Source organism: Artemia sp. Qi Xiang Cuo, chromosome 8, assembly GCF_049724085.1.
Source record: "Artemia sp. Qi Xiang Cuo chromosome 8, ASM4972408v1, whole genome shotgun sequence".
Lineage (NCBI taxonomy): Eukaryota > Metazoa > Arthropoda > Branchiopoda > Anostraca > Artemiidae > Artemia > Artemia sp. Qi Xiang Cuo.
In genome coordinates this window covers 48,326,285-48,342,207 of record NC_142801.1, presented here as the reverse complement: position 1 = coordinate 48,342,207, position 15,923 = coordinate 48,326,285, and the positions used below count along the sequence as shown (strand labels likewise).

Below are 15,923 nucleotides of genomic sequence, written 5' to 3'. Positions count from 1 at the left end.
AAAACATAGGAAATCTATTATAATTATCCAATTATAAGGTTAAAATACATACTCTGAGATAGATGTAAAATTGCCTTGGCACACAAAATCCTATTAAGGTCAATTCTGAACAGTCGTGATCTCTTTTTGTCGGCAACTAAAATAGTTTAAATCCCCTTATTGTAGCAGTGTGTTACACCCTCTTTTTGTTGTCAATCGCAGTTTACGCATATCGCAATTGGTCTATTGTTCATATATAAGATTTATCTAAAAGATATTATCGCTCTGACTTTGAACAAACTCTAATTCGTTTTAAATTGAAATTTCTAGATCCGTTTTTTATAGTCAAGAATAATCGGACAGTAAGCACCCCCCCCCCCCACGCCATAAAAACTTGAAACTTTTTGCAATCAAAACGAACAAGAATTAATTAAAAAAGACTTTCCGAAAAATAAGTTTTTCAAAAAAAAGTAAAGGCCATTTTAAACTTAAGCTCAGAAGATACAAATACCTGTTAAAATTCAAACTCAAAATGACCAGAAATTACTATTAAAGAATAAATAAAACCCAAAACAAACAGAAATTAAATAAACAATCATAGCAAAAAACATACAACAAGTAATAATATAAATGAACAAATAGATCTTAAATTGAGTAATGCTTAGACTGAATATGAAAATCAAGCTTAAAACGAAAACAAATATTTTGCTATTAAAGTATAAATGAAACATAAAACGAACAGAAATTAAATAAACAATCAATATGAACAATCATACAATATATTTTAATGTAAATGAATAAATAAATCTTAAAACGAGTGAAACTTAAATTGAATATGCAAATCAAGTTTGAATCGAATAAAAATAACTACAAACAAGAGTTTGTGAATCGTCTCACTGCAGAAGCCTAAAACCTACTGCGTCATTGGCGCTTTACTGAAAACGAATTATATTACAAATGTCTTCTTTTGTACTTAATATTGAAAATGAATATTAAAATTACAGTAAAAGTTAGAACTGATGAGCTTTTAGCAATTAATATCATTATGCAGCAAATATTCAGTTTAATTTATTAGTTCTTTTCAAGATTAGACACAAATACAGTTTCACTACAAACAAAATTTGGATACTGCCCCCTTCTTTAACTGTAAAAACCTAAAGCCTTCTGCGTCATTGGTGCTTCACTGAAAACGAATTACTCGTATATTATATATTTATTCTTTTCCAGCTTTTATAGCATTGAAAATAAAAATCAAATTACAGTGAAAAAAAATCTTGAACTGATGGATCTTTCAACAATTAATATCATTATATATCTAATATTCAATTTGATTTGGTTTATACTTTCCAAGACTGTTCAAGACTCATAAAGTTTTGCCGTTTTTTTTTAACTCTGCCATTTTTTGTAACTAATCGTGTTGGTTTGTTATGAAAACATTTTATGGCTTCTAGGCATTTCTATTTGAGCGGAAAACTGCACCTCAAACTTTGTGGAACATGCATTTTCTTGCATGAAACACCAAAATATAATAAAATGTCAAGTTTCGGAGTGTTTCACCACTCGCAAGCAAGTGTCATTGGTAATTTTGAATCCTCATTGTCAATTTAAGGGGTGGAGGGTAGGCTAATTCTCGTAGCAGCCCCATTCCGTCGTGGTATGGTTCACAATTTCAACACCTGGCGTCCGGACTATCATATAATCTACCAAGCATACAACCACCCCAAATCAGTATCAATAAATAAATGAAACCTAAAACGAACAAACATTAAAATAAATATTAGAGTCAAACTCAAAACGAGCATATATTAATATGATTAGGGTTCAAAACCCCTTTGCTTTTTAACAGCCAGAATATAATTTGTACTTTACTTAAAAAAAATTCAAATGAGTTTACTGAAAAAAAAATGTGCATTGTCAACTTAATATACATATGCTGATATTTATTCCCTAAAATCTTAATTAATGAAAGAATTGTTTTCAGTAAAACGCCAATGACGCAGTGGGTTTTAGGCTTCTGTAATGAGGCGATACCCAAACTCGTGTTTGTAGTTATTTTTATTCGATTCAAACTTGATTTGCATATTCAATTTAAGTTTCACTCGTTTTAAGGTTGAATTATTCATTTACATTGATGTATATTGTGTGTTTGTTCGCATTGACTGTTTATTTAATTTCTGTTTGTTTTAAGTTTCATTTATACTTTAATAGCAAAATTTTTTTTTTCGTTTTAAGCTTGATTTTCATATTCAATCTAAGCATTACTCGCTTTAAGATCTATTTATTCATTTATATTATTAGTTGTTGTGTGTTTTTTGCTATGATTGTTTATTTAATTTCTGTTCGTTTTGGGTTTCATTTATTCTTTAATAGTAATTTTTGGTCGTTTTGAGTTTGAATTTTAACAGGTATTTGTATCTCCTGAGCTTAAGTTTAAAATGGCCTTTACTTTTCTTTGAAAAACTTATTTTTCGGAAAGTTTTTTTTAATTAATCTTTCTTAGAACACCCATCTTGATCAAGTAATCACATCCTGCGTAAGAAAGCTGGGGATAACCCTTCGCCGCAAAAACCTTCTACTGCTCAGCTGGATCTTCCCGCTTTACAAGTCTTGCATCACACCCGTTGCCCAGTATGGAGGCCCACTGTATGCTGGTGCTCCGAAAAAGTTGCTGGCACCACTCCAAAAGATCCAAAATAATGTCAATCAGGTTTAGTTATTCCCCACGACTCTCTCCAGTCTGTTACTGAGAGGTTTGATGTAGCGTCGATGGTTGTTTTATACAAGTACTTGAATTCAACTCCTTCTCTAGAGCTATTTCGTATTGTGTCTCCAATTATCCAACCAACAAGCCAGACACGAAGGCACACAGCTCGTTCCGATTATCTTGAGGCTGGCAAGCCAAGAACAGAGCAATTAAAGAATAGCTTCATCCGAGGTGACACTTCGATCTGGAATGATCATCCTGAAGAAGTTATCCCCAAAACTTTCTCTGTTGACTCTTTCAAAAGAAGATTTAATAGTCATCTAAAAACCTCGATGAAAGACTAGCGGCAAATCAGGTGTTTAATTGTACATGGAAAACACAGAAACATAGAAATTGAAACATAGAACATAGAAATTGAGTAACGAACTGGAGAGACACTTTATTAATAAAAGAGGCCTCCAGCCATCATGACCATTCTTTCATTACAGCCTGGAAAATAGGATCGAACCACATTTTTCGTATGGCGAAGGAACATGAACTGGAAATTGTAAAGGAATAAGATGTTTAACTGTGAAACAGTTGTTGCCAGAAACCTTGAAGACGATGGTAGCGAACAAGAAGAACAAATTTCTGGATAGCTTTTCCCACTACACAATGAATTTGAGTTGCTGAGATTTTTATCTGCCTTATGAAATCGACCTCAGTGTTACATTATATCTGAGTATATTTATCTCTTATTTGGAAACTAGGGTTTCTTTTTCAGCTAAGGGAAGATCTTTGACAGAATATATTTGTTGTAGCTAAATATGTCTTTCATCCTCCCCTCCTCCTCGTCATTCTTGCTTACTTTCACATAATAAAAGGTTCCACACACACTGGAGTTTACCTGAACCCAATCTTGGCGGTTACTGTAGGCTTAAGATTGCAATTGTTTTGCTATGGACGAGTTTAATATACGCATGCGGGCCCCCTCTCTCCAAAATCTGTAAAAATTTACAATCTATATCTGAGAATTGTGCTTTACTTTTGATAGATAGTATATGTAACTAAGCAGGTTTTTTTAGCTAGAGGTATTGGAACATTTTACCCAATCATAACGAGTCTTACCGATATATTTTATGAACTGAACATGTCTATGCAAATACATCTAGTGGATAAAGATGTACTATAGGATTTTTTTTTAATTTCCGGCTCGCTATCGAAGATACTTTAAGCTACGTCCTTTCAGCGGCGTAACTAGCATGGTTGCCACCCGTGTCACCCTCTTTCTGATTCTAATGAATAACCATCCCCTTCTATTCTTTAAAATGGACTATTTTAGAAAGTGATGAGCGCAACATTGACACCATTAAACTGTTTATAGATTTATTGGTGAGAAGACTTACAACAGAGTGGAACTATTATACATACAAACAACAAAGTGTAATAAAATATTGGGTTACGTCTACGAAAATAAATGCATACTATGAACTCCAAGTTTGTGGCTTCTTGTCTCTTGACAATTGTGATTGGAGGAATAGATATGGCATGGTTTAGAAGGGATGGATATTCCAGCGGAGTGTGTGAGATGTAGGAAGGCGGGTGCATTTAGTTGGGTTTGGGGGGGGGGCGTGAACTGATGTGAATTAGTGTTTCGACTGGAGTGTTTCCTGAATTTACTTCAATTTGCATATCTTTCTCACAAGACAGTTTTTACGCCTTTTAAAATTTGGGCTAGCATAAGCCTTGGTTCACTCTTTATTAGGTTGTATCAATCACTGCTGAGATTCTTATGAACCCTCGTCTAGCATCCTTCAGGTCCTTGAAATTCGACGATCCTTCACTTTCTTTAACTTAAAACTCTGGAATTATATTGAATTTATCCGCGGTTTTTAAATTTTCAGTGGATATTTTTACAACAAAGGTTGACCAGGAGAACTTGAGGATTCCAGAGTAGTATATTGAACTTTGGCACGAACAATTTTCGCTTGTGAATCCATACCACGATCTATCACAATATTTCTAACTTTTGTTTCGAGATCTTAATATATCGAAGATCGATCTTCCGTGGTAAATAATATTCTTTAGAAGTGACCCCCACTCCTTTCGTTCTTCTCTTTTTTTCTCTCCATCCTGCCCCCGGAAAGTGCCGCCCAGGACGTTACGCACACCCTAGTTACGCCACTGCGCCCATTTATCTTGGCAACGACAGAATAAATTAAACATTTAGTAACACAGAGAAACAGCGCGAATTTTATTGTTGTTTATTCTCAGCAATAACAGGACAAGAACACTTTACTTTTTATGCAAAAAAAAAATTATGGACTTACATCACAATTTTTGAAGGGACTAATTGTCCTTTTCCGAAATTAGATAAGTACAAGAGTGTTGTCATCTCTTTCAAAATTAGAACCTCGGGAAATGTTCATGGCGCAAACAATATTCACAAACAAGCCAAAGGTGATAAAAGCTCCTTTTCTAGCTCATGGGACCTTTCTGTTTGATAAAGCTATCTAGCCAAAATTAGGTTGTAAACAGTAACTATAGGGTGACCTTTGTCAATAGTAACAGAAATTTATCACCAAAATGCATGTCAAAACATGGGTTTGTTATGCTGGCTATAAATATGTAAAATGCAACATTCTAGAGTTAACCATCCAAAGTTATTGACAGGAGAATTTTAGAAAAAGGGTGGAGGGGTGGGTACCTCCAAAGAGGGATGTGATCCTTACGAAAGTTGTACCACCAATTTCGACGAATTGTAGAAAAATTTATTTTTCAGCTCTTCTCTCTACATAAATGCTCAATTTCTCGGTTTTTTCAAACCAATATTCACAAATACATTTCAATTTATTTCAAGAACGCAAAAAAATGTATCAACTGTATTGAAAAAATTGAAAAACAAAAAATACAGGAAAAACATTTAATCTTGAGATTTCAAGAGAATTTGATGGGGTGAGGACCTGTAAGACTGTCCAGTGTATGTAGCCTACAGTTCCAATAATGAAAACCCTATCAGGTCGATGGTTATCTTTTGACAGGATTAGGTTGAATTTAGCCCATTTTTGGCAAACGCATTAACAGAGCAGTTGCGATAACAGTACATCAACAGAACAAAAAAACAACAGACCTTTGGTTGTCAGTCCCAGTTATTCCTTGTTCAGCTACCTGATGGGATAGTTTCTTACTTCTGATGTTACCCTTGTCTTCGCTTGCACTAACCTTGGACGTCTCTATGACTGTAAAAATCCGTAGATAAGGAAAAGGAAATAAAAGTTCCAAGACAAATCTCAAATAAAATTTCAAAAAGTAAGTTTAAAATGTTTTATGGTGGAAAATCAAAGCCTACCGTTCAAATGGAACCCTAAGCCTTGTTTAATTTAGCATCTCAGTCAAGGTGGCAAGGAATTTTGCCGTTTTATGTAATTTTACGTCGAAATAACGGGCATTTGGCTTGTGAAATTTTGACATCATGTCGACAGAGATTGAAAAAAAAATTGTGGTTTCCTTGTCAACACAGGAACTGTAAATTGAAGCGGAAAATTTAAAATAGAAGGTGATAGATGGTACAAAAAAAAGATGGTTTCTTGCGTCCAAGATTGGCAAGGGGCAGTAGAACCAAATAATTGACTGAATATGACCTGAAAGTTACTTCATTCAGTTTTAGATAGCATAAAATTACTAAATTTGAAATTAGCGCCAAAAAATGCGTCGATTCACTATTCTCAATTGAAAGGCAAAACCCAAATGTTAAAGAGCAAGCTTACTTTCTATCCCTTAACTATGGTAGTTGGATTTAGTTAACTGAATTACAGATAAGTCAACTGAAGTTTTGACAAGGCTCTAACGTTGAATATTTTCACTTAGTCAGTAAGGCAATTTTCAGATTTTCAAGCCAAATTTCCAAAGGAATTTATATGAAGCATTTTAAATACTCCAACGCCATCTTTCTTAAACACTCCAAAATCCGCAAAGGAAATTCCTAGCACCCCTATGTGATCGCTCGCTGACTCGGCTTAGTTACGGTAGTTACAAAAATTAAACTAAAGTTCGAAGGTAAAAGGATCAGAGGTGCTGAGACTACGGAGGGTAAAACACTCGAATGTTCAACTGTAGTCCAAAATGTGAATACTCTCCAAAATGTCCACTTACTCGAAGTCCAAAAAGTATTACAGAATTGTTTTTCCTATAATGACTGAATTAAGTCAATTTGACGGGCACTTCAATTGACTGTATTATTTCATTGGAACAAGAGAGGAAATAAAAAATAAAAAGAAACCAAAATAAGGAAATTTACCTTTGGGTAAGAACAAATAGAACAATAGCCTGAACCATTATCTAATCCTTAAGAAAAATAATTTGCAAAACATTTGGAAAAAAAAGGACAGCATGATTCAAGGCCTCCCATTACCATTCTTTTCCGGGCATAGATAGATGAGGAAGAGGGCTGCAAAAACGTTTTCAGGAGGAATTTTGAAAAACTTGTCAGAATAGTGGCAAATGTCTCCGGAATGCACATGTTTGCACGCGTTATATGTTTTAGTTCTTCTATGGCAGGGTGGGTTAAACCCCCCGACGTCCCCTAGAAACACATTTGATATTATTTGTTCATTTGTGACTTTCGTGTTTGTATTAAAAACGCTGTTGCTGCTGCCATTATCAAGTTTTTTTCGTGAATATGGAACTAGGATTTCCATGGAAACAATAGCTGCTACGGTTCCCATTTACTATTCCTAAAGATAGAACATGCCAGAATCTTGAAAGCTAAGCATAATCTTTGCAAGTAATAGCATATTCAGACTTGCCTGAATTCAATTTCTAAGTTTTAAACGTAATACTTTTAGTGTTAAGCTCTGCTTTCCATATAGATCGACTATACAGCGATGCCGAGGGCTTTATTTATTTGTTTTTTTTTTACTATACGTTTAGCATACTGCTGTTTTTCAGAGAAATTGGAAAATAGGGTATACCGTCTTTGCAGGTAGGTGCGTAAGAGGGGAACGACACTGAGATCCCAAAAATATCATGATTTTCTTGGAGATCTAATGGCTTGTCTTTCTAATAATAATCATTAATTTGGTGTTTTGGTGTTACTATAAAGTTACCCATTTCCCTTCCAGGTCACCTACCATATGAGTTTCTTGGGGACCAGCAAAAGTGAGAGTATCAAACCAGGTATTTGTCTTCCCCCCCTCAACAAGGATCATCAAAATGCAAAAAGTGTAATATCTTTTAAAACTTAAGAAAAAGCGACCGTTTTCAGGCCAAGAACATGTGATATTCAAACCTCCCCTCCCCCTCCCCCCTAAAAAAAATCATCTTTGCGCTTTTTTCTGATACTTTTGCAAAAACAATTATAGACTGTTATCAACATTTTTAAAGGCACTAAGTCGAAGAGCGTTGTCATATCGCTTCCAAAATTAAAACTTCAGGAAATGTTCATGGCACAAACAATATTCACAAACAAGTCAAAGGTGATAGAAGCTCCTTCTTTAGCTCATGAGACCTTTCTGTTTGATAAAGCTACCATCTTGCAAAAATTTTGCTCACAGTAATCTCGGGTGCAAATAGTTCATGGCTATAAATAGTAACTATAGGGTGACCTTTGTCAATAGTAACAGAAATTTATCACCAAAATGCATGTCAAAACATGGGTTTGTTATGCTGGCTCTAAATATGTAAAATGCAACATTCTAGAGTTAACCATCCAAATTTATTGACAGGATAATTTTAGAAAAAGGGAGGAGGGGTGGGTACCTCCAAAGAGGGATGTGATCCTTACGAAAGTTGTACCACCAATTTCGACGAATTGTAGAAAAATTTATTTTTCAGCTCTTCTCTCTACATAAATGCTCAATTTCTCGGTTTTTTAGACAAATATTCACAAGTACATTTCAATCAAACAGTTCCTGGTAACGAACTATAAGTAAGGAGCGACCCGGCTCAATAGTAACCGAAACTCTAAAAACAGGATTTTGATACCAATAGATACATCAAAAGAATCAGATTTTAATGCTGATTTCAAATATATAAGTTTCATCAAATTTAATCTTACCCATCAAAAGTTACGCGCCTGAGAAAATTTGGCTGATTTTCGAAAAAGGGGGGAAAGACCCCCTAAAAGTTATAGAACCTTAATGAAAATCACATCATCATCTTCAGCGTATCAGAGAACTATAATGTAGAGGCTTCAAGCTTCTATCTACAAAAATGTGGAATTTTGCATTTTTTGCCAGAAGAAAGATCACGGATGCCTGTTTATTTGTTTGTTTGTTTGTTGTTGTTGTTTTTTTTTTTTCCCATGGGTTATCGTGCCGACCCATAGGTCATAGAATGACGCTGGAATAATCACTGGAACGGATAATACAAGTTACATTGCCCTTTTAAATGGACCAAAAAAAAGGAGGGCAACCAGCCCCTCTTCCACACTTATTTTTTTCCCAAAGTCGCTCAGTCCAAATGTTGAGGTAGCCATTTTGTTCAAGATAGTCAAAAATATGATAACTATGTCTTTTAGAATGACTTGATCCCCCAAAGTCCCCAGGGGGAGGGCTGAAAGTTATGAACTTTACTCAATTTTAACATATAGTATTGGTTATTGGGAAGTATATAGACTTTTTCAGAGAAGATTTTTTCTGGTAGGTGGGGGACGGAGAGGGTTGGGGGCTATATGGAAGGATCTTTCCATGCCGGAAGTTTTCATGGGGGACGGGACATTGCTATGCAGGGGGCGCCGGATTTCCCAGCATTATTAAAGAAAAAGATCAGGAATTAAATAAAAAAAAACAAGTTTTTCAACTGATCAACTGATTGTGATTAAGAGGTCATTTTTAAAGAGCTGGAAAAAAAATTCGAACTATAGTTTAAAGAGCAGGGTATTGACTAGGGGGCGAACCCCCTAATATACGTGTTAAAAATTTATGAATATAGAAGTTCGTTACGTAAGTTAATTCTAAGTTATGTATATTTATTACTAATAAAAACGTTCGTAAATAAAATTAAACAAGTTTCGAGAAAGCCATTTAACCAAATATAATATGTAAATTTTTTTTTAATTATTCTTTTACGGTGAGAAAACATACAAACCTTAACTAATTAGAAAAATTTAAAAAATTAAATAAAAAAAACAAGTTTTTTTAAATTAAAGTAAGTAGCGACATTAAAACTTAAAACAAATAGAACATATTCCGTATATGAAAGGGGCTGTCCCCTCCTCAAGGTCTCGCTCTTTACGCTAAAGTTTGACTTTCTCACAACTCTATTTTTTTCAACAATAAAAAAACTTTAGCGTAAAGAGCGAGGCGTTGAGGAGGGGACAGCCCCCTTCATATACGGAATAATTTCTGTTCGTTTTAAGTTTTAACGTCGTTCCTTACTTTCAGTTAAAAAAACTTGTTTTTTTTTATTTAATTTATTTCAAGAACGCATGTTTTTTTCAAGTTTTGTTCATAAAACATGGAACTAAGATTTCCAACCGGTTCCCATTTACTATACCTAAAGTAATATAGAACATGCCACAATTTTGAAAGCTAACCATAATCTTTGCAAGTAATAATATATTCAGACTTGCCTGAATTCAATTTCTAATTTTCAAACGTAATAATTTTAGTGTTAAGCTCCGTTTCCCATGCAGATCGACTACATATAGCAATGTCGAGAGTTTTTCTATTTTTATTTATTCTTTTTTTTTTTACTTTATGTTTAGCCTACTGCTGTTTTTCAGATAAATTGGAAAAGAGGGTATTACCTCTTTTCAGGATGATGCGTAAGAGGGGAACGACACTAAGCTCCCAAACAAATCATGATTTTTTGGAGATCTAATGGCTTGTCTTTCTCAAAATAATCATATATCTAGTGTTTTGGTGTTACTATAAAATTACCTCCCCTCCCCCGTTCCAGTTCATCTACATATGAGTTTCTTGGGGACCTACAAGGATGAGAGGATCAAACAGGTATTATACCCCCCCCCCCAAAAAAAATATAAGGGTATATTTGGTAAAACTTAAGAAAACGCGACCGTTTTCAGGCGAAAAACATGTGATATTCAAACCTCACCCCTCCCCCCCCCAAAAAAAAAAAAAAATTTGTGCTTTTCTACTGACACTTTTGCAAGGAGGTGGGGGGTTTTAGTTCATGCTCCCTTCCAAATCTACAGATTTTCACAATTTTCCTCTATTTATTACATGATTCACTTGTCTATTTTTTCAAGTTCGTCCCTCTCTCAACTGCTTGCCCTTCTGAGCACGGGCGCTCATAGGGAGAGGAGGGAGGGAGGCAAGGGGGCACCGGACTCCTCCCCCTCTGGCTGAATGACGGTGTCCTATATTTGTATTAATTTAAAAAACTCTCCACAGAATAAGCTTTTCAAAGAAAATTAAAGAGGTCCATTAAGCCGAAAATGGGCAGAAATAAAGTCAAATAATCTTCCAAGCGTAAAACTACCGCAAATCACTATCAACAATTAAGTGAAACTCAAAACAAACAGAATTTATAATAAATAGCCGAGTCAAACTCAAAACGAGCAAAAATTAACATTACTGGGGCTGACAACCCCCATGCCTTCTCAAGACCAGAACATAACTTAGGTTTTACTGAAAAAAAATGACCGTGGATTGTCAGTTAAATTTACCTATACTGATGTTCATTCCTTAAAATACAAAATGGGTAAAAAAAGAGAGTAAATTTTTTTTTACTTATTTAAGTAGTAAAAAGTGAAAACATTCAAACATATTTTGTTTTCCGTAAAGCGCAACTTATGTTCTGGTCTTGAGAAGACAAGGGGTTTATCAGCCCTACTAATGTTAATTTTTGCTCGTTTCGAGTTTGACTCGGCTATTTATTCTAATTTCTGTTCATTTTGAGTTTCATTTATTTATTGATAGTGATTTGTAGTAGTTTTACGCTTGGATGATTACTTGACTTCATTTCTGCCTATTTTTGGCTTAATGGAGCTCTTTATTTTTCTTTGAAAAGCTGGTTTTGTGGAAAAAGTTATTTTAGATGAATTTCTGTTCGTTTTTTATTGACAAAGTCATTCTCATGAAAAAAAAATAATATATTTTATCTTTTTGGTTTTTTTTTCTATAAGAATCCATAGTTTGGCATAATTGTAAGCGTTTGACATGCCCAATATCCCTAAAGATTTATCTGCTTGGCCAGTCCATTTTGCTAGAGAAATCGTTTGTCTAAAAATGTTTATAAGTTTGTTTGGGAAGATAATCAGCATAAGAGATTACCTGATAGCCTTTCTGTCTCTTTCTACTCATAGAAAGGATGGTATAACTTTTAATTTTGAATTGAACTTCCTTAAATGTTTCAATCATATTTCTAGCTATTAGAGTGGTGCTGCCTATGATATTGCTTATATGCCTTTTTGAAAACCTACATGTATACAGTTTTTTTCTTTAATTGGAACGCCCCCTAAACACTTCCTAGAAGTTTCATCTTAATACTCTAAGCGTTATTAGTTACAGCAACTGTAGTTGTAGTACTAAAAGTAAACACATAGTGCCTTCTGGCTAGTTTAAAATCCTCCACAACTTCCTCTTAAAGGTCTAACTTAATGATATAAATTTTTCTTGAGATATTGCTTTGTCACCTTTTTGAAAGTTCAAATGCTCATAGTTTGTTTTGATTTAGTTCAACGTCAACCTAAATATTTTTTATATTTGATTACTGAAGACATTGTTATATTCTCTTTAGACTATTGGCTACAAAATGGCTGTCTCACAATTTCGATCGAATGTGTTTGGCTAAAAGAAGATATCACGGAGAGGGGGGGGGGCTATATTAACTCCATAACGACTGAATCTTAAAATGGAACAAGAAGTATGCATTTCCAAATAAATGAACCTCCACTAAAGCTCACAAGACCCCCACTTCATAAAAACCTTGCACCCCCCCCCGGGCATACCTTAAAACCCTTATCCCCATACTTTGGGGGGATCTTTCAACCCCAAAGGCCGTGTTATGAGATCATTGGACTATTTTTGAACAAATGGCTATCTTAAAATTTCTATCGGATTCATTGGGGGGAAATACGACGGGGGGGGGGCATAGCTGCCCTCCGATAAATTTGACTCTTATAATGGCTCTTCAACTTCCGATTTCCAATCCAATGAGCCCCCTCCTAATTTTATGCGACCACCATTTCCATAAAAACCGTAAATGCCCTCGGGGCATACTTTACAATCCTTTCCCTGAGGGCTGTGAGGGGATTCTCATCCTCAGACATAATTTCTACATTTTTAAACTACGACAAACAAAATAACTATCCCAAAATTTTAACTGGAAGTGTTTGGGGAAATGATGGGCATGGGGGGGGGGGTACGTTGCCCTCCAGTCCCTTTTGACTATTAAAAAAGGCACTAGCGCCTTCAATTACCAACCGTCTGAGTCCTTTTCGAAGTTTCTACTACAACAAATAGCCATCTTAAAATTTCTATCAGATGCGTTTCTGGAAAATACGACGTGTGTGTGTATGGGGGGGGGGGCTATTTGCCTTTTGATCACTTTGACTGTTAAAAAGAGCACTACAACTTCTGATTACCAAACCACTGAGCCCTCTTTGAAGTTTATACGACCACCATTTTTGTATAAAAAAAACCTTATATGCTGCAGGGTGTAACTTACAACCCTTGACCAGACGGCTATATGGCGGGGGGGGGGAGTATCCTCAAAGACATAATTTCTGGACCTTTCAAATACACTGAACAAATTGGTTATCTCAAAAATTATGATTGAATGTGTTTGGGGAAATGATTGGTGTATGGGGGGGGGGGGGGCTGGATGACCTCCAATCACTTTTGACTGTTAAAAGGCCAGTATAATTTCTGATTACCAATAAAATGAGCCCCCTTTGAGGTTTATACAACCAACCTTTCTATAAAAACCTTATATCCCCACAGGACATAAATTACAACCCTTGCTCTGAGGGTTGTGGGGGGGGGGTTGTCATTCTCAAAGTCATAGTTTTCGTACCTTAAAACTACACTGAACAAAATGGTTATCTCAAAAATTTGATGGGATGTGTTTGGGGAAGTGATTGACGTGGGGGACGGGGAGCTGGTTGCCCTCCATGAGTTCTTTTGAAGTTCCTATGACATTTCTTCCTGTAAGAAGTGCCCTGGTCTAAAAAGAAACAATATATTGTGCCCATATTGCTCTTTACTTAGGCAGCGCTATCGCGCTGCCTATGATATTTTGTCTTGAGATTTCAATTATACAGCACTGGAGGTGCCGATTAGACCAGGTAAGCTCCCCCCTAAAATTAAGTCTATGTGCGCCCTTGCTTCTGAGATCAATTATCCCGTGAGGATCTGAATTATCTCCTCTAAAAGTTTCTGCAGCTACACATGGCGCACGTGCCTGCATCTTCAGGAGGTTTTTCAAGCCTTTGGATTTACGCATTCAAACAACAAAATGTGTTACGTAATTAACTATTTGATCCATTCTTGTTGAAATACGCAAGAAAAGGTTTATTTACTTGGTCTTGCATCATAATCCAATTAATACAGTTACTGCTTTAAAAAAGTTAGTTTTAAAATTATATAATAACAAGATTCTCTTTATAAAACATAAATAGACAGACATAGCTCTAGAAAATATTAATCGTAAACACTATTACATAATGATGTTTGCTTTTCCACAGAACAATAGTGATTTGGATTTTCCTTTCTGTAGCATAAGGTTCTTGATGTACTACTGCAAAACTGTCTTTTATTGGTCAGCTAAAAACAATCCAAAAATCAGAAAGAAATCCACACTTATATTGTTATGGATACTGAGCAAACCAATGTGATAGGATCGGTTCCTATTTGTGAGTTCTAGGTTATCTTCAAAAACTTCGGCTAACGAAAAAATAACATAGGCGTAGATATGTAAAACTAAATTCCTAAGGTCAATTATAGTCTGCTCTAGCCATCGTGTGATCTTCGTAAATTTTACCGAATCGCTACCTGATTTATGCCGAATTTTCTGCAGAAATCAGGAATGTTGCTAAATATCGGCCGATGTTGCAAAATTTATGTCGAAATTTTTGCCTCTAGCGAAAATTTTACCCCCCATCCCCCACTTGGGACGCCCCTGGCTACTTATATGCGGATACACATGAAAATACATGTATATACATATAATATCATTTATACATAGAGCCTGAAGAAAAACCACCTGTCGGTCAAAGCAATTTTTCTATTTGCAAGGCACAAATGAATTTCTAGTTTCAATATTCAACTAAAAATTGTATGATAAATTCATCGGATTCTTATAGTCCGTAATACGTTTCCAAGATTTACCGCTGTTCTAAAAAGAAACTTGGAACTATGCCGATTGACTGGTCCATAATTATTCTTCGTAAATATTTATCTTTTGTTCTTACCTGACTTGGCTTGTCGCATCAAAGGTCTTTTAGGTATTGAATACATTATTTGCACTGTGTTGTTTGTCGGGTTTCCTAATTACAACTGGTTTGAAACAAAAATTTTCCAGTGTAATTTTCCTAAAATAGCGGCACCTTGTAAGTTTAAAATAGATGTCGCGTAAATATCGCGTCAAATTCTAATCTTAGAAATGGATTCTAGAGTGACATCATTTTATAGCAAATTTAAATTTTTTTTCAGGATTCAGGGTAGGCCTACTTGTTAAATCTTCCAACTAGACTCAAGTAAGGAAGCTAGGTTAATCATAATGGAATATACTACAAAACAAGGGCACCGGCAGAAAATTTTCCAGGGGGGGGGGCAAACGCCAAAATATTAGTGTTGGTTGGGTTACAAGGAATATATTTCAGGGTTTTTTTTCGCAGGAATAATATTAAATACTTTTACGAAAAACTCTCCAATAAAAAGAGCAATTAAATTGCATGCAAAATGAAACAAAACACCCCCCCCCCCCCTTCTCCAAAAAAAGCAAGCAATCCTATTGAAAATCTCTTTATTAGATATGTCATACCAGACCGTAGATGTTTCAAGCTCTCATCTTCCAAATGTGGAATTTCGCTTTTTTTTCAGAAGAAACATCATCGACGCATGTTTATTTGTTTTGTTGTTTCCCAAGGGTGATTATATCAAACTAAAGGGAGGGAGATAATTGGATAATTGAGAGGGAGCTCATTCAAACTTAAATTTAAAGCTCTTTTTTCTAAGGGACCATGCACATTGAACTAGGGAAAAATCTTTGTTTCTTTCTGTTTTAGGGGGCAGAATTGCGACACTATCCTGAAGAGTATCAATGTGCAGCCAAGTTAAAACTATGAAAAAGCTGA

The 15,923-nt window shown here is 35.2% G+C and overlaps 1 protein-coding gene across 1 annotated transcript in view; it reads right to left on the bottom strand.

Annotated features, from left to right (window-relative positions):
- The window catches only part of LOC148949500 (MAPK regulated corepressor interacting protein 2), a 51,809-nt gene extending 36,670 nt beyond the window's left edge, over positions 1 to 15,139 (bottom strand). Inside the window, exons 1-2 of the mRNA XM_089092993.1 lie at positions 15,039 to 15,139; positions 5,793 to 5,901 (exon numbers count right to left, since the gene is read on the bottom strand). Coding sequence (XP_088949119.1) covers positions 5,793 to 5,901; positions 15,039 to 15,084 — 155 coding nt within the window. The 5' untranslated portion in view covers positions 15,085 to 15,139. The remainder of the gene's footprint in view (positions 1 to 5,792; positions 5,902 to 15,038) is intronic.
- Between the last annotated feature and the right edge of the window lie 784 nt (positions 15,140 to 15,923).